The sequence below is a fragment of the Fomitopsis serialis genome (genome assembly GCF_022376445.1).
Source record: "Fomitopsis serialis strain Sig1Antser10 chromosome Unknown B0H18scaffold_25, whole genome shotgun sequence".
Lineage (NCBI taxonomy): Eukaryota > Fungi > Basidiomycota > Agaricomycetes > Polyporales > Fomitopsidaceae > Fomitopsis > Fomitopsis serialis.
The window spans coordinates 1-21,684 of NW_025954985.1; the positions used below are offsets into that span (position 1 = coordinate 1).

At 56.8% G+C, this 21,684-nt stretch overlaps 12 protein-coding genes across 12 annotated transcripts; 9 read left to right on the forward strand and 3 right to left on the reverse strand.

The window, feature by feature from the left end:
- Positions 1 to 351: 351 nt before the first annotated feature.
- Positions 352 to 720, reverse strand: B0H18DRAFT_1118081 (uncharacterized protein; the record flags this gene model as incomplete). The annotated part of the gene is made up of 1 exon (XM_048033713.1): positions 352 to 720. One exon carries the CDS (start codon positions 718 to 720, stop codon positions 352 to 354), a length of 369 nt encoding a protein of 122 aa, XP_047894493.1.
- Positions 721 to 2,039: 1,319 nt separating this feature from the next.
- On the forward strand, positions 2,040 to 2,471 carry B0H18DRAFT_875167 (RlpA-like double-psi beta-barrel-protein domain-containing protein-containing protein; the record flags this gene model as incomplete). The annotated part of the gene is made up of 3 exons (XM_048040402.1): positions 2,040 to 2,143; positions 2,212 to 2,273; positions 2,323 to 2,471. Coding segments are annotated over 3 exons (315 nt in total), but the record flags the coding sequence as incomplete, so codon positions are not given.
- A 469-nt stretch (positions 2,472 to 2,940) lies between these two features.
- Positions 2,941 to 4,652, forward strand: B0H18DRAFT_1001209 (uncharacterized protein). The gene is made up of 5 exons (XM_048028284.1): positions 2,941 to 3,350; positions 3,422 to 3,557; positions 3,614 to 3,761; positions 3,826 to 4,105; positions 4,162 to 4,652. Exons 1-5 carry the CDS (start codon positions 3,000 to 3,002, stop codon positions 4,327 to 4,329), a joined length of 1,083 nt encoding a protein of 360 aa, XP_047894495.1. The 5' UTR covers positions 2,941 to 2,999; the 3' UTR covers positions 4,330 to 4,652.
- B0H18DRAFT_1001223 (activator of Hsp90 ATPase) lies at positions 4,634 to 6,736 on the forward strand. Its single transcript, XM_048028285.1, has 8 exons — positions 4,634 to 4,944; positions 5,038 to 5,173; positions 5,239 to 5,734; positions 5,803 to 5,926; positions 5,981 to 6,004; positions 6,238 to 6,300; positions 6,354 to 6,660; positions 6,714 to 6,736. The coding sequence occupies exons 1-6, from the start codon at positions 4,745 to 4,747 to the stop codon at positions 6,254 to 6,256; spliced, it is 999 nt and encodes a 332-aa protein (XP_047894496.1). The 5' UTR covers positions 4,634 to 4,744; the 3' UTR covers positions 6,257 to 6,300; positions 6,354 to 6,660; positions 6,714 to 6,736.
- Positions 6,737 to 7,226: 490 nt separating this feature from the next.
- On the reverse strand, positions 7,227 to 7,712 carry B0H18DRAFT_859191 (uncharacterized protein; the record flags this gene model as incomplete). Its single annotated transcript, XM_048039686.1, has 1 exon — positions 7,227 to 7,712. A coding segment is annotated over one exon (486 nt), but the record flags the coding sequence as incomplete, so codon positions are not given.
- Positions 7,713 to 9,010: 1,298 nt separating this feature from the next.
- B0H18DRAFT_262745 (cytochrome P450) lies at positions 9,011 to 10,292 on the forward strand. Its single transcript, XM_048037323.1, has 5 exons — positions 9,011 to 9,228; positions 9,306 to 9,395; positions 9,454 to 9,778; positions 9,846 to 9,994; positions 10,055 to 10,292. The coding sequence occupies exons 1-5, from the start codon at positions 9,147 to 9,149 to the stop codon at positions 10,189 to 10,191; spliced, it is 783 nt and encodes a 260-aa protein (XP_047894498.1). The 5' UTR covers positions 9,011 to 9,146; the 3' UTR covers positions 10,192 to 10,292.
- Positions 10,293 to 11,860: 1,568 nt separating this feature from the next.
- Positions 11,861 to 13,059, forward strand: B0H18DRAFT_1001256 (cytochrome P450). Its single transcript, XM_048028286.1, has 6 exons — positions 11,861 to 12,124; positions 12,183 to 12,264; positions 12,326 to 12,451; positions 12,510 to 12,520; positions 12,570 to 12,699; positions 12,764 to 13,059. Exons 1-6 carry the CDS (start codon positions 11,947 to 11,949, stop codon positions 12,846 to 12,848), a joined length of 612 nt encoding a protein of 203 aa, XP_047894499.1. The 5' UTR covers positions 11,861 to 11,946; the 3' UTR covers positions 12,849 to 13,059.
- A 241-nt stretch (positions 13,060 to 13,300) lies between these two features.
- On the forward strand, positions 13,301 to 14,438 carry B0H18DRAFT_875059 (uncharacterized protein; the record flags this gene model as incomplete). The annotated part of the gene is made up of 3 exons (XM_048040391.1): positions 13,301 to 13,665; positions 13,717 to 13,918; positions 13,971 to 14,438. 3 exons carry the CDS (start codon positions 13,301 to 13,303, stop codon positions 14,436 to 14,438), a joined length of 1,035 nt encoding a protein of 344 aa, XP_047894500.1.
- Positions 14,439 to 15,041: 603 nt separating this feature from the next.
- On the forward strand, positions 15,042 to 16,520 carry B0H18DRAFT_1210371 (GroES-like protein). Its single transcript, XM_048036361.1, has 5 exons — positions 15,042 to 15,162; positions 15,227 to 15,619; positions 15,672 to 15,865; positions 15,918 to 16,254; positions 16,311 to 16,520. The coding sequence occupies exons 1-5, from the start codon at positions 15,123 to 15,125 to the stop codon at positions 16,415 to 16,417; spliced, it is 1,071 nt and encodes a 356-aa protein (XP_047894501.1). The 5' UTR covers positions 15,042 to 15,122; the 3' UTR covers positions 16,418 to 16,520.
- A 161-nt stretch (positions 16,521 to 16,681) lies between these two features.
- Positions 16,682 to 18,616, forward strand: B0H18DRAFT_1001264 (uncharacterized protein). The gene is made up of 6 exons (XM_048028287.1): positions 16,682 to 17,080; positions 17,170 to 17,245; positions 17,296 to 17,389; positions 17,443 to 17,715; positions 17,770 to 17,850; positions 17,904 to 18,616. The coding sequence occupies exons 2-6, from the start codon at positions 17,175 to 17,177 to the stop codon at positions 18,342 to 18,344; spliced, it is 960 nt and encodes a 319-aa protein (XP_047894502.1). The 5' UTR covers positions 16,682 to 17,080; positions 17,170 to 17,174; the 3' UTR covers positions 18,345 to 18,616.
- A 263-nt stretch (positions 18,617 to 18,879) lies between these two features.
- B0H18DRAFT_1210373 (uncharacterized protein) lies at positions 18,880 to 20,295 on the forward strand (the record flags this gene model as incomplete). Its single annotated transcript, XM_048036362.1, has 4 exons — positions 18,880 to 19,122; positions 19,179 to 19,280; positions 19,337 to 19,840; positions 19,893 to 20,295. 4 exons carry the CDS (start codon positions 18,880 to 18,882, stop codon positions 19,962 to 19,964), a joined length of 921 nt encoding a protein of 306 aa, XP_047894503.1. The 3' UTR covers positions 19,965 to 20,295.
- Positions 20,296 to 20,905: 610 nt separating this feature from the next.
- On the reverse strand, positions 20,906 to 21,558 carry B0H18DRAFT_1001277 (uncharacterized protein; the record flags this gene model as incomplete). The annotated part of the gene is made up of 2 exons (XM_048028288.1): positions 21,073 to 21,558; positions 20,906 to 20,964 (listed from the first exon to the last, which is right to left on the reverse strand). A coding segment is annotated over exon 1 (323 nt), but the record flags the coding sequence as incomplete, so codon positions are not given.
- Positions 21,559 to 21,684: the final 126 nt, after the last annotated feature.

A 21,684-nucleotide genomic window follows, 5' to 3' on the forward strand; every position in this document is an offset into this window, starting at 1 on the left:
GTCCGAAGAACGGGTTTATTCGGGCGCCAACAGGCGGCGGATTGATGTGGATGTGGTCACGGTAGGGAGGGGTATCGGAGGGCGGCGCGTGTCAGCCAGGAGCCTCGCGGACTGAGGGAAGTCGGGATGCTGGAGCGACGCCATGAAGTTGTCTCCCCCAGGTAATGCTGTTCGTACTCGCTCCACATGTTGGACGTGGGCACGGTGCGTGTTCATTTGATGCCATTTGCTGGCGCACAGCAAGTAATCTGCGCGACGTCGTTTGTAGGTTCGTCGATGTCGCTGAACGTCGCTGCGAAGCCTATCCTGATGGCGGGTATGTAGCGCGGTAATTCCGGAGTTGGTCGATATTCATGTGAACATCTGCGGCTTCCGGAACCTCCAGAACTCGCCGATGATACATGCTTGCCGTTGTGCGCTGCCCTCGTCAAGACGGAATTCTACGATGTGGCCTGAGAACGCGTGCTCTCCGGCCCATAGGCCGAGCAGAGGTCCATATTTGTGGAGCAACCTAGTGTAGACGGTGTAGAACGACCGTCCACCATAATTCGAAACATCTGTCACTCCGTACGCGCGCGACAGGGTTCTCCATATCGGCTCTTCTTGGAGGTACGAACGGAGCGTACGCGATGTGCTCAGAAGACGGACAATGTCCGTGGCAGGCAGCAAGATTAATATCTCGGTCAGGACGTCGTATGGTGCATGCTCGATTGCGGACATGGGGGCCACAGGCCGGGCGTCAGCCGCCTCTGTGGATGTTGACATGTCACAGACTGAACGGTCAACATGAGTGACTGTTCATAGGGAATTTGGTGCTCCTGACCTATATAACCCAAGGTGAATGCGGCAGTTGCAGGCGAAGAGAGGATTACATAGCGTATCCAAATGCGGAAGCGTGAACATCGTGGAGCCTCGATCGAGATTCTACGGAACGCCGGAACCAGAGCATGTGATTTGCACTATGAGCAGACGACCCAGTATGGTACGTGTCTCGATGACAGACTTCAGACTACTTTAGTACAGTCTCATGCCTCCTACAAACTGTACTATGGTCGCGCACCTTCAGTAACCCTTTGTGCACACGACTCCGGCAATCAAATGTATCCTTTTGGTGAGTCGCTAAACCACCAAGATACAGCTAATGTTCTGTCGATCGCGCTGAGGAGGAGGTCCATCACACCGACCAGTGAGCGGTTAAGCCACTGAACAACAACAAGCGATCCGCCAGTGACTACATGCTGCTCTAGTATCTACTTCTAGTGCAGCGTCGTTCACAAAGGTAGTCCGGTAGGGTGGGGTCGATGCGCTGACGATGATTCCGCATCCTGAGTTCTAAGCTTCTTACAGAAGCTTGCATTGAATGCCCGTGAGACTGCGGGAATCGAGTCAGCCTTGTAGTAGCGGGCCAGGCCTGACAGAAGATGTGCCTGCCGCTCTCAACGGTACTTGACTAAGGACATTACTAGGACCGCCACAGCTGACAGAAGAGCGATTGCCTCCACGGGATTGCTTCAAAGTCGAGCAAAGCAATCTCTCGTTCTTGAATTATGGTGAGTACTAGCTTCACGCACTCCCAGCTTGGCCCCTGGAACTGCACACCCCACTATCGCACTTCCACTACTCAGGCGTACCTCTCACAGGTTCGATAGATGTGGTTGACGGCATAGGTACTCACGATGTCATGGGGCATGTATCCCCGGAGTGATGGCAGAGTCGCGGCATAGGCACGAATCATGGATGTAGAAGGCCCCCGGACCCACTGCGGCTTGGACGAGTGGGATCAGTAGGCCCATCTGGTCTAAGTATAAAAGATGGATACTTCGCTGTTGCGTGCGTTACTCCAGGGACTACCCTCACTCCTCCGTTCTTCTTCAGAGCTCACCATGTTTTTCATTAAAGCCGTCGTCGCCCTTGCTATTGCCTTGCCCGCGCTGGCAATGAGCGTCCCTCGCCGCCGACTCGATCACCTGGCCTTCCGGAACCCAGACAGGAGATGGTGAGATTTGATTTGGCGATGTGATGAGCTCATTGACATCGCTGGACTAGGTACGTTCTATAGCGTCGGCTTGGGTGCCTGCGGTGTCGACAGTACTAACGCCGACTATGTCGTGGCGGTCTCCTCGCTGGTCTTTAACGCAGAGCCGTACGTCCTTGCGTAGCCGTTTCTTGGCGTTGAGGATGCTTGCTCGGTCGAGAATACCGTGCCCACAGTGGCTACTCCGGCAGCGACCCAAACACCAATCCACTCTGCAACCAGCAAATCACCGCTACCTGTAAGAATTCCTTTTCCACGAGAGAGTACACCACGTAATGCAGATCCAGATCAAGGCAACAGTGTCACCGTCACCATCGTTGACTCTTGCTCGGGCTGCGCAGACTGGGATCTGAATTTTAGCCCTACGGCGTTCGAGCAGCTGGCACCTTTGTCCGTGGGTCGAATTCATGGTATGACCTGGGTAATATTGGGGTAAATCTCCAACGCACAACAAACGCGTCGTGGCGCGAAAGGCTGTTGCGCAGCGCAATGTAGAATAGAAGACACTGTACATCGGCACGCACTTTCAGTGAACGCTCTGGTTGAGCACGCAAACTGGCGATGTACCCTGCCTTATGTACGACCGATCACGACTTGGATACGATACTGTACTGACAACGTTTTGTGGGGCTGTTGAGGGAGAGCAAGGAGCTGCGCATGTTAGCCGGCGCCGATACTAACTACTTACCTGGGATTGTTTGATTGCTTACCAGCTGTTATACGACTTCTACGTTTTGATAGCAAGCATCAGTAGAGCGCTGTGACTGAGGATAAGTAGAGTGGGGCACGGAAGCGCGATATGATGGGAGAGGCGAAGTGACGTCGGGCGGGTGACGTCACCGACGCGATGGCGTCCAACGCCCGCCCGCAGACGCGCCCCGTTATAAGCTACGGTCCATTCAACCATCCCTACCATTTCCCACCACCCATATCCAGAACGAGTCCCGTGTAACGACATACGACCATGTTCCGCTTCGCTTCCCCCACCCTCCGCCGCACGGCCCCCGTCCTCAACCGGCCGCTGTCCACCACCACCCACGCTCCTTCCCTTTCCACCCTCAAGTTCACCCGAACTCAACCAACACCCGTCTTCCCGAGACCGCTCGCGTGCTGCCCGCCTTCGACGCTGCTTCGCGGTCAGCTGCTCGTGAGAGGCGCCGCGAGCCAAGTCTCCGGACGCCCCGGCTCGCAAACCGCGGCGCAGGCCGCGCAGAACATCAAGGAGGAGGTCGGCAGCGCAGGCGGCGACTTCGCTAAGGCAATCGCAGGAGGAAACGTCTTCTCAGATGCTGTGGCGCCGACGCAGCGGACATTCGTGAGTGACATTCTGGCCGACACGCTCTGTGCGCGCGAAACGCCGCGGCAAGGTCCTGACAACCTAAACAGCTCGGGATCACCAACGCCGTCGCGTATGCCGTTCCTACCCCCTACATCGTCTTCGGCCTCGCTGGCGGGCTGCCGTATGTTGGCACAGCAGTCGCGAGCATCTACCTGGCCCGCGAGGCCGGTATTGCCACGACCGGTGAGTCCCGCTATCGGACTTGTCTGGCATGGAGTGCGGCTGAACCAGGGAATCAGGCCTCATGACGAACATCGATCCTGGCGTCGCGATCACCGTGCTCGACCAGGCCCTCAACATCCAGATGACCTACGGTGCCGTCCTGCTGTCCTTCCTTGGTGCCCTACACTGGGGCTTCGAGTTCGCCGGCTACGGCGGTACGAAGGGGTGCGCAGACCGTCCCGAGCCTGCTATGGGTACGGTGAAGCTGACCCTCCGTGTGCATCCTTAGATATCCCCGCCTCGTCCTCGGAATGACGCCGGTCGTCTTCGGCTGGTCGACGTTGATGATGGATCCCGTGCAGGCTCTCATTGCGCAGTGGGTCGGCTTCACCGCTTTGTGGTGGGCTGACCTGCGGGCTACCAACGCGGGCTGGGCGCCAGCATGGTACTCGCAGTACCGCTTCTACCTGTCGATCCTCGTCGGCACCTGCATCATCGGTACCCTCGCCGCAACCAGCTACTGGGGCCCCGTGGGTGGACATGGACTGATTAGCCACGACCTCAACATGGTGCGCACCTCTGTATTTGCATTTCTCAAACAGTGGCTAATTGTAGGATCTGTCAGATCCGTGCTGAGCGCAAGCAGAAGCAGCCCGAGCGTGAGGGCCATGTTGGTGGAGACATTGAGGCGCTGCCAGCCCCTGAGAGTGCCGACTCGTACGTGATGATCAAAAAGAAGAGCAGCAACCAGAACGGTGACAGTGGTGCGTCTGAGTCTGGGTCTGAGCGCTGAGCAGGGAGGAGAGTAAAGAATGCATACCGCTGAGTTGAGTCGGTGAAGCTGACGGACATTACCACGTTGTAATATTATCACTTGTAAATCGTTGTATAGCAGATCATTTCATGATCTCCGCAAAATGTAGACCAGTAGTATAGAGCTCGGAATATGACCAGTAATCTTGAAATGGAGGTGTAGAGCAAGGTTGGAGGACGAGCAAAATGGCGGTCGGATGAGTGACGTTTAGACGCCGATGAGCGTCTGCACGGAGGCGGGATGGTCTGGAAGGTTCGGGAGAGCAAACACGGCCAGCATAAATTAGGATCCATGAAGTGCTCGTTGCCTCCGATCTCATCTGTCTCGAGCATTTAGACTTTCTTACAAGACTCCTCCTGTTCATCGCCCTCGGCACTCGTTGCAGTACGCAGAGATGGCGGCGATTCCCCCACCGATGCCGACGAGCACGGCGAACTGGCACTGGAAGAACAAGACGGTGACGCCCTGGGCGCGGGCGTGGTTCGAGCGCGAGCTCGCCACCGTCGAGGTCAGCGGGGAGGGCGAGGAGAAGGTCGGCGTGCAGAAGTTGACCGACTTTGAGGGGGACGTGGAGCTTGGCCAGCGGAAGAGCAAGTGAGTGCGCGATCCATGCGCGACCTGCTTGCGTCTGTTCACCTGGCGATCTCATGAAATGTCGTACTGACGGCGGGCTTCGCGTGCGTGCAGGCTGATCACGATCTACGACTGCAAGGTCGAGCTGGAGTGGGCAGGGACCGCGTCGGATGGGTCTGAAGTGACGGGCAAGCTCACCGTCCCGGAGGTCTCGCACGAGATCACGCTCGATGGCCTCTCAGACTACGTCGTACGTCCCATCCCACGACCCCATCCCCCGCACGACGCTGACCCCAGTCCCGCTCACGCGCACAGTACCATTGGACGCTGACGTCGCCGGCCTCGCCCCCGGCCGACGCGCTCCTCGCGCTCGCGAAGAAAAGCCTCCCCGCCGCGCTCGAGAAGAAGTTCGGGGAGTTCCCGGCGGCGCTCGTCGACACGCACGGGAAGGACCTGCAGGTGTCCTCCAGCGCGGAGCCCTCGCGCCAGGACACGCCCGCGCCATCCGCGCCGTCCGCCAAGCCCTCCACGTCCGCGCCCGCCCCGGCGCCGGCGAAGAAGGCGCCGCGCGTGAACACGTCGTCGGTGAACGCGGAGGCGAACTTCATGGCGGCCGCGGACGACCTGTTCGACCTGTTCACGAACGAGAAGCGCATACCGATGTGGACCCGCGCCCCCGCGGTGTCCGCCGCGAAGCCGGACACGGAGTACAGCCTGTTCGGCGGCGGCGTGAAGGGCAAGTACGTGAGCCTGACGCCGCCGAAGGAGATAGTGCAGAGCTGGGCGCTGAGCAGCCCCACTTGGCCGGATGGTGCGTGTTGCTGTTGTGGGCTGTGGATGCTGGAATCGCACGTCTGACTCTTTCTCGGGGATGGTCAGACCACGTCGCGACCTTGACCACGACGCTCGACCAGGGTTCTGACTCTACGAAGGTCTCCTGGCGACTGGAGGGCGTCCCTCTCGGCATGGAAGAGGAGACGCAGAGGAACCTGCAGGGATACTAGTGCGTCCGCGTACTTCGCATTGCAACAGTTGATGATGGCTAACTTTGTCCTAGCGTCCATGGACTGAAAGCTATCGGGTATGTACCCCTCTTCGAGTATCGCCCCGTCCAAGCCTCGCCGCCATCCTCGCCTCGCCGTACCCCAAAGACCCGCGGCAGCGCGGGTCCAGCCCAACAAGCGGGCTATGTGCGGTCTTTGGCGATGGCTTTCGCGCTCCTCGCGCTCATCATGGCGTTCTCGATACCCTACCTGTATAACTAACTTACGTCTAACGTGTAATTGACGGACTCTCCCTGGGTTTCTTGTACAGGTTGGGCACGGAGCTGTGAACGCATGCGTACCAAGGTCGGTCGAGCCTCGAAACAAGGTGCGGCGAACATGGAGCACAATACACGGATAATGCTTTGATTTCTGGCTTGTAGACAGACATGGGGTCATCCGTGGTTCGGGGGTGGTGGGATACTGCGGTGTGCCGATCACGGAAGGGTAGAGACAGAAGGAACGCAAGGTGTATGCGTCGGCAGAATACTAATACAACATTTGTACATTGCTGCATGTCTTTCTTTTTTGTCCGCTTTTGTCGACAACCCAGCAAGAAAAGAAGCACAGAAGACCAGCGAGAGGACAGCAAATATACGACGGAGATGACCTATAGACTCAACAGAAACCGAGAAACACAGCATGGGCAACCAGGCTTTTACAGCGGATGGGGGTTGTTCCAGAGGCGCTCGATCTGTGACGAAGAGGTTCACCAGCCGCAGTCGAAGAGTTAAGGTCGAGACGTACGAATGCAATGAGGAATTTTGAGGCAATGTCTCCATCTGCAGTCCTCTCGAAACATGCAGGCCCCTCTGGCTGCTGCACGTCGTCGGGCGTCCACCTCAGCAGCTGTACTACGCATGGGGGGCGACGGGACGGACTCACGTTGCGGACCTCGTGCATAAAGTCCCAGATGTCCTGGGCGTCCTTACACTCCGTGAAATGCGCAAAGAGGTCGTCCTCCAACCACATCTGCGCCTGCTTGCGGACGAAGCTCATCGCCACCGACTGCGTCACCGTCAAGTGTCTCGAGCGTATCATCGCGATTTGGCAGCCCCTACAGATCAGCCCGCTGTGTGCCGTCCTCGTCGCGAGGTCGAGATAGGGGAGGGGCGTGGCCGCCATGAACCGCGCGCTCGTGTAGAACGTCGACTTGCTGACGCCCCGCCGCGACGGACGGCTGAACATCTCGCGGGCCTTCTGGCCGCCCGTCCCGATCCACGCGTCGTACGCGTCGTTGTCGCCGTGGTGCGCGATCGCCGCCTGCACGACGCGGCGCTGGCTGTAGAGGCGGAAGCGCCGCCCGTTGTACAGATCGACCATGCCGTACGTACCCGGCAGCGAGAGCATGCTAGGGACGCCCGACAGCGCCTTCTTGGTCACGCCGAAGAGCATCTTCGCGTCGCTCTCGATGAGTGGCATGAGGTGCGGGCTCTCGTTAAGGCAGTTGAAGCAGCAGCGGACGCACTCGGGGACCCAGAGGTAGGTGCCGAAGTCATTGCAAAACGCACAGGTGCGCGCGCAGAGCGTGCTGTAGAGCTGGGCGACGGTGAAGTGCTGGGAGGCGTCTGCAGAGTTGAGCGAGGCAAGCGTGTTTGGGATGTGGCGCACGAGGAACTTGTACGGGACAGACTCGTCGACGATGAGGCGTGTTCGCCGGTTGACCAGACGCAAAGAGGAGATAGACAGGAGGTCTGTGTATTGCACGATAAGACTAAGGAGCTCAAGGGGGAATTTGCCCAGTTCGCCTATGGATGCTACAGGAGCCGGATGTAGCTCGGCGGGTGTGGCTTCGTCGTCGCCAGTGCCAGTGGCGGGACGCCGCGGCTTGTCGGCCGCACGAACATAGAGGACAGTCTCGTCGAACTCGTCGGGGTGGTAGCCGAACCAGTTGAGTGCGAGAGTGCGAGAGGATGGGTGGGCGATGTCAGGTATGTTCCCTCCGCCTGGCGCCGTCGAGGACGAGGCAGAGGACATGGGTGCTTGTGGCAGAGTACTGCTGGCGCCCGCCACCGGATACAGCAGGTGGAATGCATTCCAGCACGGCGCTAACAAACTTGTCCTCAACCTGCTTGGCTGCAACTAGCGTACTCGCATCCCGTCAGGCGTCAGCTCACTGACCGCCTGGGCGAGAAATGGCATGTATGTACAATCTTCATACCACACCGGTACCTGAAACCTCTATTAGGCCTGGGCTCCTTTAATTCTACATTGTCCCCACCGCGGTGGAACGCTCGTGGCCGCTCAATCTTAGTGAGTTCGTGGTGCACTTCCTTTCTCTAATGAAGATGCACAGCTTGCCTGGGAGCGGGTACAGCCCGCGGAGGACGTCCATGGGAGGGGGCGTATTAGTATATACTTCGGTCCTCAGGCGAGTGCATGGCCACAACTCAATTCAGACGTGATGTGCAAAGTCCAGCGAGTCTCGCAACGTGAGCTTGTGGACTTTGACCGACTCATACGGTAAGGTCTGGCGTAAACTCCCCCGCAGCAAGCATTGAGTCGTGCGCTACCGCGCGACAGCCTCCGTTTCCTTCAGTAAGCTAACGCCTTCGCCGGTCGGATACAGACTTGCTGGCGCGCGCCCAGCATCGCGTTGCCGGCATCGACCCCGGTTCATGACCTCGGAGTCATACTCATTGACTGCCTGTAGCGCGACCCGGGCGTTTGGTGGGCGTCCTGAACGACTTCGAAGACCTACTGGACATTGATGTCGGGCGCGCTTGGAAGGTTTGACATACAGTTTCACTTGTCTAATACAATGCCGCTGTGCGCTCATCGGGCTCCTACAGAGAAAACGTTCAGCAAAGACTCGTGCTTCTGCTACCGCGCTTCGTTCCGCGACAAGAGGATGCGAGGCTTCGGGACCTGAAGCTCTCTTGTGAACGAGCAATCACACATGCAAGCGAGGACCTATGGCAACACCAACTTGAAGGCGCCGCGGTGCTCGCGGGATGGCGATCTGCCTTCGCTGCACGTCTGCGTCAGTAAGACATGTCCATGACCACCGCTGTTGCGGTACTACTGAAAATTTGGAATGTATGTATAGTATTCGATGAATCTGCGCTGTCTGTGCAAAGACTGGACTGGGTGGCCGAAGGTTCTAGTGGGATTGAATTGGAGGTTTTACGATCACAGGACGGCCGATTGCCACATTGGCCGTCCTCTAGCTGTGCGTGAATGCTGTGCGCGAATGCATTATCTCCTTGGAAGTACATGCGAGGGTACCCGCTGGCTGGCGGACCACCCCGTGCGGTTGGTCGTGGGTAGCCCTCGTTTTGCTTCTCTACACCGCGAGACGTGCGTTAACTGATGGCCATCGAGGCCATTTACCACCAGGTCCAACTGGATGGCCTGTCATCGGTAATATCCTGGACATGCCATCTAGCTACGAGTGGAAGACCTTCGCTCGCTGGGGAGAAAGATGGGGTAGGTGGAGGCATCCATCTATATTAACCGCTGGTACTGATCACATCTGTCGAACTAGGTGACATAATGTCTGTCAATCTCTTCGGCAAACACATGATAATCCTCGATTCCTTCGAAGTTGCCAACGATCTGCTCGACAAGAAGAGTTCGATTTATTCGGACAGACCGGTATTACACGTTTCCGGCGAGATGATCGGATGGAAGCGCATTCTTGTGCTCATGCAGTATGGTCCTCGCGTACGCGAGGTACGTCGGCTCTTTTCGCGGACCCTGGGAACACACAGTAGGCTCGCGGAGTTGTCCGGTGATCTGGAAAAGGAGGCACACGGGTTTCTGCGTCGCGTCGCGGAGAACCCTTCGTCATTGACAAAGCAGGTGCAGAGGTAAGACGCGATTCAATCGCTTTTTTCCGAGCCGCTCTGAGTGCCATGTTTTGTGTCTTCTCACTAGATTTGCGGGAGCGTCCATCTTGAAGATTATCTATGGATACACCGTTGAGAAGGAGAATGATGAATATCTCCGAATTGTTGATACAGCGATGGACGAATTCTCTGTGGCGACGGCACCGGGAGCATACCTAGCTGATATATTTCCTATCCGTAAGTACCGTCAGCGGACTTCCATCTGTTCTGCGTCATCAAGACACCCGCTACTACTAGTCACGCACATTCCTGCATGGTTCCCTGGAGCACAATGGAAGAGGACAGCACAAGTTTGGCGGAAAGACCTCGACATGATGCGCAATATTCCATTCGAGTTCACTAAGGCGCAGATGGTATTGTCCCAAGTGCTCTGATTGACCTTAACACGTTCAAGTCGTGCTCATGGGCCGTGTTTTCTAGGGTGCGGGAACGACTGTTACGAGCATGGTGGCTTCGAGTTTAGGCGGCGATGCTGATCCTCAGCGAGAGTCAATCGTCAAAGACGCTGCGTCGTCCATGTACGCAGGTGAGCACTGCGCTCATCTGTCTAGTTGCGCTCGAGTTGACGCAACCTTGACAGGCGCAGCTGATACTGTTCGTCTCAGGCCCTGGCCTCTCGCTAACACCGACTCATTGCTTTACGGATAGACTGTCTCTACTGACGGAATATGGGGTGTAGCGCCTACTGCACGTGATCGGAGTAGCTACATAGTTCGCATGTACGTAGCAGGTCTTCACGCGTTCGAACGGGGTATACTCGATATACCAGAAGTCCCCGCTGCTCTCGACTTGACGCGCGTCCTCGTCTTCAGGGGATTTCTACACGAACGCGTATATCACTACCCGTGTTGCCCGTTTTTGGTTTAAACACCTGGTTGTCTGTCTGTCTGTTTGCTCGTTTGCTGGATTGTTGTCGCCCTCCTCTCGGAATGTCGATCGAACTCACGAAGAACAACTTTACGGCCCTAAACGACACCAATTATGCGGAGTGGGCTACCCGGATGGAGGCTGACCTCATCCGAAAGAAGTTGTGGACGGGTGTTGTCGTGATTGACGCAGAACCGCCGACTGCGTTGCCGATGGGGGAGACGGAGGCATGGTGGAAGAAATTGGTTGATGCACGGTCGAAGGCGAAGATGGCGGAGGCTCGGGCGGAGATGATTGCAAGGGTGGAGGATGGTCAACTGTCGCACATGCAAAGTCGGGATCCGATGGAGATCTGGAACCACCTTGCGCAGATTCACGTTGCGCGTGGGTTCGCAACCCGGTTGGCACTTCGGAGGCAGTTCATGCGATTCCGGAAGGAGGATGAGGTTATGGCGGCGTGGATTGGGCGAGTGAAGGCTTTTGCCTTTCGAATGGAGAAGGCTGGAATTCAGGTGACTGATGAAGATCGCATCCTCACGCTTACGAACGGACTCGATGAGTCATACGAACCCTTCGTTATTTCGCTGGACGCTACGCCGTCCGACCAACTCACGCTCAGTCATGTCATTGATCGGCTGATCAGCGAAGAGATGCGGCGCGGTGGCCACAAGCCTGACACGAAACGTACGGACGGTGCTTACATAGCTCAGTCGAAGAATGGGAGTGGTCGAGGGCGAGGATCAGGGGGTGGGGATTCAGGGAACGGGGCGGAAGGCTATGGTTCGGGAGGTTCATCGGGAGGTATGCCAACGTGCTGGAGATGTGGGAAGCAGGGGCACATTCGTGCATTCTGTCGCGAGGAGCCGGTTCGAGGCAGCAGTCCTAACCCTTCGAAGAATGAAGCCGCCATGACAGCTGTGCATGACATCTCGCAACTTCAAGTTCCACCGAGGGACTACAGGACGATTGAGATTGGGAGCCTTCGGTTGCCTGGGCATGTTCTTTGATTGGAATCAGGGGGTGCATTTCGCCTTAGCATTTACTATTGACATACATTCTGCATGATGCTCTGTGCAGTAGTCGAGGGGGTGTGACGGAATATGGGGTGTAGCGCCTACTGCACGTGATCGGAGTAGCTACATAGTTCGCATGTACGTAGCAGGTCTTCACGCGTTCGAACGGGGTATACTCGATATACCAGAAGTCCCCGCTGCTCTCGACTTGACGCGCGTCCTCGTCTTCAGGGGATTTCTACATCTACAATGCGCTCATTCTTCCTAGCTATGATGTGTCATTCGGACGTGCAGAAGAAGGCTCAAGCCGAGATTGACCGCGTCGTAGGGTCAAACAGGCTCCCAGTAATCGCAGATCGAGACAACCTGCCTTACACAAAGGCCTTGTGCTGGGAGATCTTGCGGTGGCGACCTATCGGTCCTTTGGGTGAGAATTCTTGGATTCGCTCGCATGTTTCTTACCGTTCACCCACGATATGCGATAGGGATACCTCATCGCCTGGCCCAGGATGACACGCATGCCGGCTATTTCCTCCCAAAAGGAAGTGTTGTGATAGCCAATATCTGGTACGAACGGCAGTGGCCGGGTGTGGTCGATGCTACATTCGATGGCTCATGTGTCCTTCAGGAAAATGCTTCGTGATCCACGGCATTACTCAAATCCTGAGCAATTCAATCCGGACAGGTTTCTTCCGCGAGAAGGGTCGGAGCCTGAACGCGACCCTCGCCACATCGTGTTCGGGTTTGGAAGACGGTGAGATATCATCTTAAACCAGCGTCGAACTTACCAGTCATATATGTGTGTTTCATAGCGTATGCCCAGGTCAACATTATGCTGTATCGCATGAGTGGTTTCTGAGACACACTTCCAGGTTCACAGCTCGCTGAGACGAGTTTGTTCTTGATCTGTGCCACGTCCCTCGCCGCGTTCGAAATCTCCAAACCTGTCATAGATGGCAAGGTTATTGAACCTTCGATGGAGTATACCACTGGAACCATCACGTACGTTCACTGTTGAGTCTTGACTCGGGATAAAGACAACAGCACTCATCTGTTCTAATGCTAGCCATCCGCAAGAGTTCCAATGCGCCATCAAGCCACGATCCTCCAAGGCGGAGGCTCTACTGTCTGCGTATGAGCGTGGTGATTGAACATGTTTGATGCGATGCCGAAGTGTAAGTGTTCGTCGGAGTCGAACACTGGGTTTCTCTTGGTATCAATGATAATTGATAAGTACAGTATCTCTCGAGCGTAGTGACTAAATGGAATCTCCTCTTCCTCTCGCGGTTGTTCTTCAAGTTGTACTAGTACAGTACTTACGCTCTGTTAAGCGTTGTTCGGAATCAATTTCCTTTGACGATACTCAGCATAAATCCTCTGAGGCTATGTGCGAGGAGCAGATATATATATTGGAATAGAGAGAAGTCGAAGACAACGAGTGGACGCAAGTACTGCCAGAGGCTGCCAGGCTGGCGACCTAAGTACAGATGCGCTCAGCGTCTGGCTCAGGCTCGGAGCAAGATGAGATCGGGGAGCAGAACGGCAGCCGGGCCGGGACGATCTGTCCACCGATCACGCCGTCCACTGCGACTTGCTTACTCTCATGTATGCAGCGGCATTCTGGCGGACACTCTTACCCCGCTCTCTCTTTACGCTGACATCCCTGAGCGCCGCGAACATGGCAAATGGCAGTCCGAGCATCTCCGCAGACGACGCCGCGAAACTGCGTCGGCATCCGAAGTACTGGCTCGAAGACGGCTCGCTCGTCGTGCGCACTCAGGGCGATCTCTTCAAGGTCCATAGAACGCTCCTTCAACGACACTCTCCCGTAGTATCGTCTCTCGCAGAAAACGCGTCGCGAGATGAGGCCGCGCGCACGGATGGCTGCCCGACGCTGCACGTACCGGACGAGCTGGGTGTGGAGAGTGCCGACTTCGAGACATTGCTCGAGCACCTGTACCATGATGTGTGCGTCTCCGTGGCTATTCTACCTGTTGATAAGCTTTTGAATATTCCAAGCCCATTAGGACGTGACGCGCCGTTCCCTCGAACTGCTTCGATACTGCGAGCGTCGTCGAAGCGCCAGCTCGACTTTCCTCTACTGCACCAGCTCGCACGTCAGAGACTAGAGAGCATGGTGCCATCTGATCCAACCGCTTTCTACGAAGTGCAGCAACCGGATCACATGCTCACGCTTGCCGTCGATTACGACGTCTATACGGTCAGTGTGCACTCCATGGTATGCATTTCCGCAAACCTCATGCCTGCCGCAGATACAGAAGGCCCTCTTCTACACGATCGCTACGCATGCGAACCTCCAACATGACGAACCTGAAGGCCTCGCACCCGGGGTCAGTGTCCCGCAGGATGCACAGCCCGTAGACTCGGCCCTCGCCAACCAATTCACCCTCTCTCCCGAGCTCACAAAACGGTGTCAGAAGCTCCTAGATGACCTCGTCGCGCACTTCACACCGATCCTGTTCACCGTCGCGACCGCAGGACACATGGCGTGCACGGACGTCTTTGCAGAGCAGTGGATGTCGCTCGTCATCCAGCCTGCGCTGGAGAACAGCGGACTGTGTCGGCCGATCGAGACGCTGCAGACGATCATTGATCTGGACTGGAAGGCGCAGGGTCTCTGTGATGAGTGCGTGTCGGAGAAGAGGGAGGAGTGGCGGGATGAGCAGAGGGCGGTTTGGGAGAAGTTGGACGGATGGCTTGGTTTGACGGGAAAGCAATGAGTATTAATAGTGAGCGAGTCTACAGTCGCTACTCAACAGTAGGAGAGGTCTTGTATCACAGATTGTAACATCAATGAGAGAACGCAGCGGCGCTGTGTCGACTGCTCAATGTAGTACATCGACTACCAGACCACGCTGGACCAAGTTCAATGATGTTAAGTGACACCTATCGATGTACAAGCATCGATCAATTCCAGTCAAAATCAAAGGCCGACATGGTGCTGTTCTCTGGTAGATCCGGTGTGGCAGTGCTCCTTAAGTATATCCTGCAACAGATTGTCCGAGCCATTGCACAGGCAAGAGCGCCTCGGGCGGCTTCGGTATTTCCTTTCTCAGCAGGTCGGAGTGGATGAGGGTGCCGCTCTTGCCATACGGAGCGTCGAATGTTGCGCTCCGAGACAGGCCCACCACCATCGCCGCACTGACACCAAACTGACACAGACATCCCGTCCACATCATCCACGCAGCATACACCGAATGTCGCGTTTGTATTCTGCCCTCGGGACTGCTCACAGCTTAGTCGTAGTCATGTCGGAGTACACTTGGCGTCGCCGTTTTCTCTACTCCTAGAGGCTATCGCGGGCGCATGACGAACTGACACATCTCCCTGATAGACCGAGCTATAAAGTAGCTCGTCCCATACATCGACGAGGCAGTCAACTACCGCTTCTTGATTTTGACAAAATGACCACCGCCGCGAACCTCCCCAAGACGTACAAAGCCGGTGAGCCCGCTCTCCGCCTTGCGTGCATGGTGCATCGACTGACGACGAGCACTGCGCGTCACAGTGAGCATCCCCGCACCGAATGGCGCCTGGGAGATCGTCACGCAAGAGCTGCGCGCGCCCGCGCCGGATGAGGTGCTCATCCGCGTGCACGCCTCGGGCATCTGCTACTCGGACCACTTCGCGAAGTTGGGGGGGTGGCCGGGCATGAAGTTCCCGTGCGTGACGGGCCACGAAGTAGTCGGCCGCGTCGCGGGCGTCGGCGCGGGGCTGTCCAGCAAGGACAGAGAGGGACGGTACAAGCTCGGCGCGCTCGTGGGTGTCGGCTGGAACGGCGGATACTGCGGGCGATGCGAGCCGTGCAGGACGGGGAACGCTTTCATGTGCAAGGAGGGACAGGTGACGGGGTTCACGTTTGATGGTGGGCATGCGGAGTACATGTATGCGCCTGAGACGGGTGCGTTGTCCTAAGGAGAGTATGCTTCGATGCAGTGCTGATTGAGCTGCAGCGGTGGTGAGCATCCCGGAGGAGGCGTTGCAGAAGGCATCGTATGCAGAGCTCGCGCCCTTGCTGTGCGGAGGTATCACGGTCTTTGACGCTATCCGCACGGCACCGTGGAAGCCCGGCGACCTCTGCCTCGTACAGGGCATCGGAGGCCTTGGGCATCTTGGCATTCAATACGCATCAAAGCTCGGTCTGAAGGTAAGCACTTGCCCCTCGTCGTCTGTTCGCAACCTCAATGGGACTGCCACAGGTCATCGCCGTCTCCTCCGGCTCCTCCAAAAAGTCGCTCGCCCTCTCGCTCGGGGCCTCCGAGTACATCGACGCCTCCGCGACGGACGTCGTCTCGTATGTCAAGTCGCTCGGCGGCGCGCGCCTCGTCCTCTGCACCGCGCCCTACTCGCAGAGCATCTCCAATATCATCCCCGCCGTCGGCCTGAACGGGACCGTGACGCTCGTGAGCGCGGCGGTGGACGGGAAGATCCAGGTGGACAACGTGGTCCTGAACATGAGCCGCGCGGCGCTGCGCGGGTGGTGCTGCGGGTGTTCGCCGGACACGGAGCAGTGTGTCAAGTTCTCGACGTTGTCTGGTGAGTGATTGGCGTCTGGGTCGCTGGGGTTTGGAGACTGACGCTTGGATGCGTAGATGTGAAGTCGATAGTGAAGGAGTTCCCACTGGAGGAGTACCCGAATGCGTACGATGCTGTGATGGCGAACAAGGCGAGGTTCCGCAACGTCATTGTCTTCCCGTAAGAAAGCTGTATCTCTAGTAATGATCGTCCTCTCCGTGTGTATTTATAGAGCAGTATGGATGTCTCGTCTTCGTAATGTGCTCTGACTTGATGCGATGACAATCAGTTTGGAAGTACAAGGAATCGACGATATACGGCATTCAGCAAGAGGGATGAAAGGAGATGACCGTACCTTCGTTTCCGCGTTGTTCAGCGCGAGGGTTGGTATCACACTGATGGCATAAAATACGACAGCCAGGATTACGCCCTCGGCCGCACCCTCAGATGGCCGACACATTCGCTGAAGGGAAGGCAAACAAATATATTGTACATCTCTTCAAGATCGGAAGCGGTTTCACTCTTATGGAAGGTCCGTCGGTATGGGAAGGTAGCGAGAAGACTGGGGGCCTGTGTGTGTGAAGCTCTGGCCGCTAGTGGCACCAACCGAGCAGCAGCGCGATATGTCCGACGAAGAGTGGCTCGGACGCGCCCTGTTGGCAGGCGACGACCCGCACAGCAGGGCCGCGCAGTCAAAATGAATGAATGCACGGGCTCACATAGCAGCTTGCTGGACCAACGCGACGAGTGATCGCTGAACCCGCTGTCCTGCTACGGCCGGGAGATCAGCTCGAGTGCAGTCGTTACCCAAAATTGCGGGCGCGTGCAGAAAACAACAAACAACGATCTGGGCGGGGCCCAAGATAGCCAAAGTATGGGAGTGTCACTCCGAGTCAGAGTCATCGACGTCCGCTGTGATATTTTGTGGATACCCACCTTTCATGAAAATAATGCACACTAAGCCGTTTCCAATTGCATTGCGCATTCCTGGTCGCCGCCGTGATAAGTATAAGCCTGTGGTAAATTCAGCCTGAGCCACAGGCTTAAACGCCGACCACACAGACCAGGCGCCTATTCTTGCCTTTGTCCCTCCGCTGCCGTCTCTTCCAAGTGCCACTCACTGTCGTCGCTCATCATCCAGCAATCGACTTCAACTGCACACGACAACGTCAATAACAACACAAATCCGATCACTATCCTCACGTACCTCTTGCTCTAGTCGTACCGATGTTCTCGATTCGACTCTTCGTGGCCGACCATCCCCATGGAACATCAATGGTAGACATGGTCAAAGAAATGGCGAGGAAGCCTATGCCTCGCTATCTAGAATGCAGGCCAGCCACCTTCGCTCAGCCAACGCCGTGCGACCCTCGTCTTGAGGGGCGGGCCAAGTTCGCGGCGATCCTCAACGGTGAATGGAGTGGCGAGGAGGAGGCGCAAGCTGCAAGCAGACATCATATAGCGGTCGACGAAAGTCGTCAAGTAAGAAGACATTGATGAACTGCTATATGATATGTGCTTACCTGTAATCTGCAGTCCGAGGACATAGTCTATACCACATGGCCTCCAGTCTTGACGACCCAGACCTCCCCGAAACTAGGTCAATCTATGCCACCGGTTAGTACTCCAGCAGCAGCGTCAACGACCGTGGTTGATAATCATGGTCACAGACTTGCACCCACCTGCCTGGCGGGCAAAACAATGGGGCCCCGGAGATGGCACAACGGCAGTATAATGAAAGGAAGCGCATCTTCCACAGAGCCGAAAAGCTTGTCACAGCGCGCTTGCTTGCAAACGAGGCTGCAGGAGATACGCTCCTCCAGGAGATCATGGATCTCACTCTCGCTGCCGCAGCCGAAGATGCTGCCCTGGAGTCGACAGTGCCGACTCATCCCCGGATGGAGAGTGCGCCTATCGTGCCGTCTCCACAGACGAATACATCGAACAGGGACCTGGCGCCATGGGAGAGAAGGGTGCCACACCCTCTGGACTCGAGCCCTGCGTCCTCGACGACGCTACTCAGTCCCATCGATGCTTGGGAGCCACTTGCGACGTCAACGCCCCGTCCAGACAACCAGCGTGGCTCGCTGAAGGAACATGCCACGCAGTAGGTGCGTTCATACGCTACCTAAATGCACAGTGCTGATACCATCACCGTGAGCAGTTGACCGTGGGCGGGGAAACCGGAGGGGGGATATGCGCGATAGGAAATGCTGCGGGGGAAAACGGCCTCAGGCTGTACGCCTCCAGAATGGAAGCTGAAAGTAGTCGGACTGTATAGAATCGAGCCGCCGTCTTGTAACGCTGTTGAATGTCTCTTCTTTCTGTGATGTAATGCATTGTTCGAAGTGAACCCACGGCGCGAAACATACATCGCACTGGTCGTCCACCGAGACATCGCGCTCGTCCGGTGCACGCAGCTTTGCCACCGGGACATAGGCGCTGGTCGCATAAAGACGCCCGACCTTCGCGCGTACTTTGTCTCTCGCCTTTCATCTTCAATTGCTCATCGTCAAAGATCCTTCCCGACTTGAGGAATCCAGCAGTAACTATCACCTCGGGTTCAACAGCTACACGCGTGAGTTCTCGTGGATCACATACCGGCGCGCTCGACACGAGATTGAAGCCGTTGTTCCAGTCTTGACGATGTTCTCGTTTCGACTCTTCCTCGCAGACACCCCCTACGCGTCCGCAGCCGATATAGTCAGAGAGATGACAAGGAAGCCGAGGCGTTATTTGGATTGTAGACCGTCGGTCTTCGCACAGCCGACGCCCGAGTACCCGGAAGGAACGAGATTTGCGACGATTCTGGAGAACGACTGGGAGTTGCAAGAGGGTCGAGTCCAGCTTGCAAGTACAAACACAAAAACGGTAGATGGAGGCCATCAGGTGAGTGAAGGGCGGCGGTGGACCGTTAATGGGCTTGTGCTCACCTCAATGTGAAGGAGAGTGGCGTCGTCTACACGACATGGCCGCCAGTGTTGTCGGCGCAACAGGGGCCGACTTCGCATGATCCCCACCATGACGAGCACCAGACCGCAGATGGCGTACGTTGCCGGCAGCTCCTGTTACTGCGTCGAGCTCATCTTCTGATCTTGCACAGATCGCGGGAACGTGTAATGAGGGCTACCCTCAATATGCCTATCCGTCTTTCGGGCAAGCATACAATGCTCTCAAAGGGACGCAGCGAGTCCATGAGGATGTGTACCACGGCTTGCAGAGGGAGTACGCGTTCAGCCGAGTACGCGATCTGGTCGTCGCGCGCGTGCGAGCGAGCGAAGTCGAGGACCGTTTCCTGAGGGAGACGACGAATATCGTCCTGGCGGCCGCAGAGCAAGATGCCTGTGCAGAGAGGGCTTCCAACGCAAACCGCGTTCCTATCCAGCCGGAGGTCCGAAGCCCGCGCGCACATGTAGGCCTGTCCACCACCGTGTACGCTCCGACCGACGCAGTCTACGCTCCTCAGCCCGACTCGCATTCGAGCCCGGCGTCGTCATCCACGCTCCTCAGCCCAACATCCGAGTGGGAGCCGTTGGCCACGTCGACCCCGCGGCCCCAGCCCCTTCATGACAGCGACGGGCCTGCCGACAACGCGACAACGGCTCAGGTACGATTGTCCGGTTGTCTGTATGACCCAAAGCTGACGACCGCGTCTGGAGAAGTTCGGTCCCAACGGTCGATGCACGGGCCTTCCGAGCAAGGAATCCAGCGGCGGGGCTGCTCCGAATTGAAGGGCGGGGAGTGTCGAGAGGAGAGAGCATGGACGTTCAGCGCAGGTTGGCCAGGGACAATGCAAGTCGGAGTTGTGCATGTAGATAGGGGTTTCAACATCTTCAGACAATGGTCGAGACGCGGTACCGGACTTGAATCCACATCCCCTCACGCGTATTTGGGCTAGGTCTGCATAAACATGGATTTATCACGCCTCGCCGCGAGCGTATCCTTCATACGGCGGATAGCCGCAGAACATCTTTGGGTTCCCTAGATTGAAACGACGGCAATGGCCCCCACAAAGTTCATTTGTGGTCCCCGCCATAGCAGAACCTGACACCAGACCGCCCCCTGCCTGCGCCGGGCCTAAAAGGTCCGGGGGTGGTATGCCGGCATCACGCGCCGCCACACCGAGATATGCAGCTAAGCCACAGGCGCGTAAGCGCCAGTTCAACAAAGGGAGCGCTCGCCCGTGGCCGCTTTCTTGTAGTTGTCTTCCAACTTCCTCGCTCCCGCTGTCTGTTCGCTCGTTCCTATCAAGGCACTACATACGCGTGAACAGACCTAGAGAACACAGATCAACAACATGCAAGACTACAGACCGAGCGTGAGTGTCTGATTGATCGACTTACCCGTCGACGCGATCGTTCAATTGTGATCGTCTAGTACGCGACGGTCCTGAAGAATGGCAGGCAAACATGCCTCCTCAAGCTGAAGCTGGATCGAGGGACTCTTCGCATTGGACGAGGATTGCATCCTCGGTACCCTCAATGGCCACAGGACGGACTAAACGCGAGGTAGTTTGTCTTGCAAGAGCACCTAGTCCGGTTGTCATGCCGTAGCTCTCATACAGGATGTCAGCTGCAAACACAAGCAATTACGGGCGGCGAAGGCAACAGAGTAAGCCAGAGCACTGCAACATTCGTAAATTGACTTGTGCTTACCTGTGGTGTGGCGTAGACTCAGGACGGCTTCGCATCCGCCTACACCGATGGAGAGGTCACTTGGCCTCGAAGCCTGCTTCATGGGACCGAAGCGGGTTGCAGATGAGCGCAAATGTCGAATACGCGAGCAGCTGTCAGATGGTGAGTCGCTTTGCCCCGACGAGTGCATCAGTCGTCTACATACCATGAAGGTGCCACTGGCTCCAGGACAGTGAACCCAAAGTCCGACGCCGTGCTTGAAGCTGAAGAGGCGAGTACGATATATTTCGATAGCCAGATCTTAGCTCATCACGCGTCCGCAATCCAGCACGACGTCCTAATAGATGAAGAGCTCCTACGCGTTGCGATGGACCAGGCATTGAGCGGCATAGCATGGGCGGTGCTCGTCGAAGAAGTCGCAGCGAGCTCCAAGGCGTCCTCGGGCCCGACGTCGCCGTCCGATGACAATGCGGTCTGTGGCTTAAGGCACGTCTCTGAGTTTCTCCGCGAGTACTTGTCGCCAGGCTTCGTGGAGCGGATATGGCGGGACAGCACGAGCTGGCGGCGGTCGCGGAGACTGAGACGAAGATGGACACAACAGAAGGAGAGGATAGTGGAGCAGGAGCGGCCATGAAGAATCAGCATCGAGGCGACGAACAAGCCGACGCTACCGAACTCTGGGCGGGTGGGATGCGCGAACGACCACTATCTGTTGAACCGTCTACATTGTTATTTCACCGATTTTCACATCATACAGACCATTTGCATACCATGACTTCCAACTGCACTCGAGCATTGTCAAAGGGTGCCGACCGCG

Bases quoted from the DNA above. Each gene is read 5' to 3' on its own strand.
- B0H18DRAFT_1001223 (XM_048028285.1), top strand. From the start codon at position 4,745: ATGGCGGCGATTCCCCCACCGATGCCGACGAGCACGGCGAACTGGCAC. The intron at 5,735-5,802 runs GTGCGTGTTGCT...GGGGATGGTCAG, and splicing joins CAGCCCCACTTGGCCGGATG to ACCACGTCGCGACCTTGACC. The intron at 5,927-5,980 runs GTGCGTCCGCGT...ACTTTGTCCTAG, and splicing joins AGGAACCTGCAGGGATACTA to CGTCCATGGACTGAAAGCTA.
- B0H18DRAFT_1001209 (XM_048028284.1), top strand. From the start codon at position 3,000: ATGTTCCGCTTCGCTTCCCCCACCCTCCGCCGCACGGCCCCCGTCCTC. The intron at 3,351-3,421 runs GTGAGTGACATT...CAACCTAAACAG, and splicing joins CGCCGACGCAGCGGACATTC to CTCGGGATCACCAACGCCGT. The intron at 3,558-3,613 runs GTGAGTCCCGCT...CCAGGGAATCAG, and splicing joins GGCCGGTATTGCCACGACCG to GCCTCATGACGAACATCGAT.
- B0H18DRAFT_1001264 (XM_048028287.1), top strand. From the start codon at position 17,175: ATGAAAATAATGCACACTAAGCCGTTTCCAATTGCATTGCGCATTCCT. The intron at 17,390-17,442 runs GCACACGACAAC...CCTCACGTACCT, and splicing joins TCCAGCAATCGACTTCAACT to CTTGCTCTAGTCGTACCGAT. The intron at 17,851-17,903 runs GTTAGTACTCCA...TCATGGTCACAG, and splicing joins TAGGTCAATCTATGCCACCG to ACTTGCACCCACCTGCCTGG.
- B0H18DRAFT_1210371 (XM_048036361.1), top strand. From the start codon at position 15,123: ATGACCACCGCCGCGAACCTCCCCAAGACGTACAAAGCCG. The intron at 15,620-15,671 runs GTGCGTTGTCCT...ATTGAGCTGCAG, and splicing joins CATGTATGCGCCTGAGACGG to CGGTGGTGAGCATCCCGGAG. The intron at 15,866-15,917 runs GTAAGCACTTGC...GGACTGCCACAG, and splicing joins CATCAAAGCTCGGTCTGAAG to GTCATCGCCGTCTCCTCCGG.
- B0H18DRAFT_1001256 (XM_048028286.1), top strand. From the start codon at position 11,947: ATGCGCTCATTCTTCCTAGCTATGATGTGTCATTCGGACGTGCAGAAG. The intron at 12,265-12,325 runs GTACGAACGGCA...TGTGTCCTTCAG, and splicing joins GTTGTGATAGCCAATATCTG to GAAAATGCTTCGTGATCCAC. The intron at 12,700-12,763 runs GTACGTTCACTG...TTCTAATGCTAG, and splicing joins TATACCACTGGAACCATCAC to CCATCCGCAAGAGTTCCAAT.
- B0H18DRAFT_262745 (XM_048037323.1), top strand. From the start codon at position 9,147: ATGCTGTGCGCGAATGCATTATCTCCTTGGAAGTACATGCGAGGGTAC. The intron at 9,396-9,453 runs GTAGGTGGAGGC...CTGTCGAACTAG, and splicing joins TCGCTGGGGAGAAAGATGGG to GTGACATAATGTCTGTCAAT. The intron at 9,779-9,845 runs GTAAGACGCGAT...TCTTCTCACTAG, and splicing joins TTGACAAAGCAGGTGCAGAG to ATTTGCGGGAGCGTCCATCT.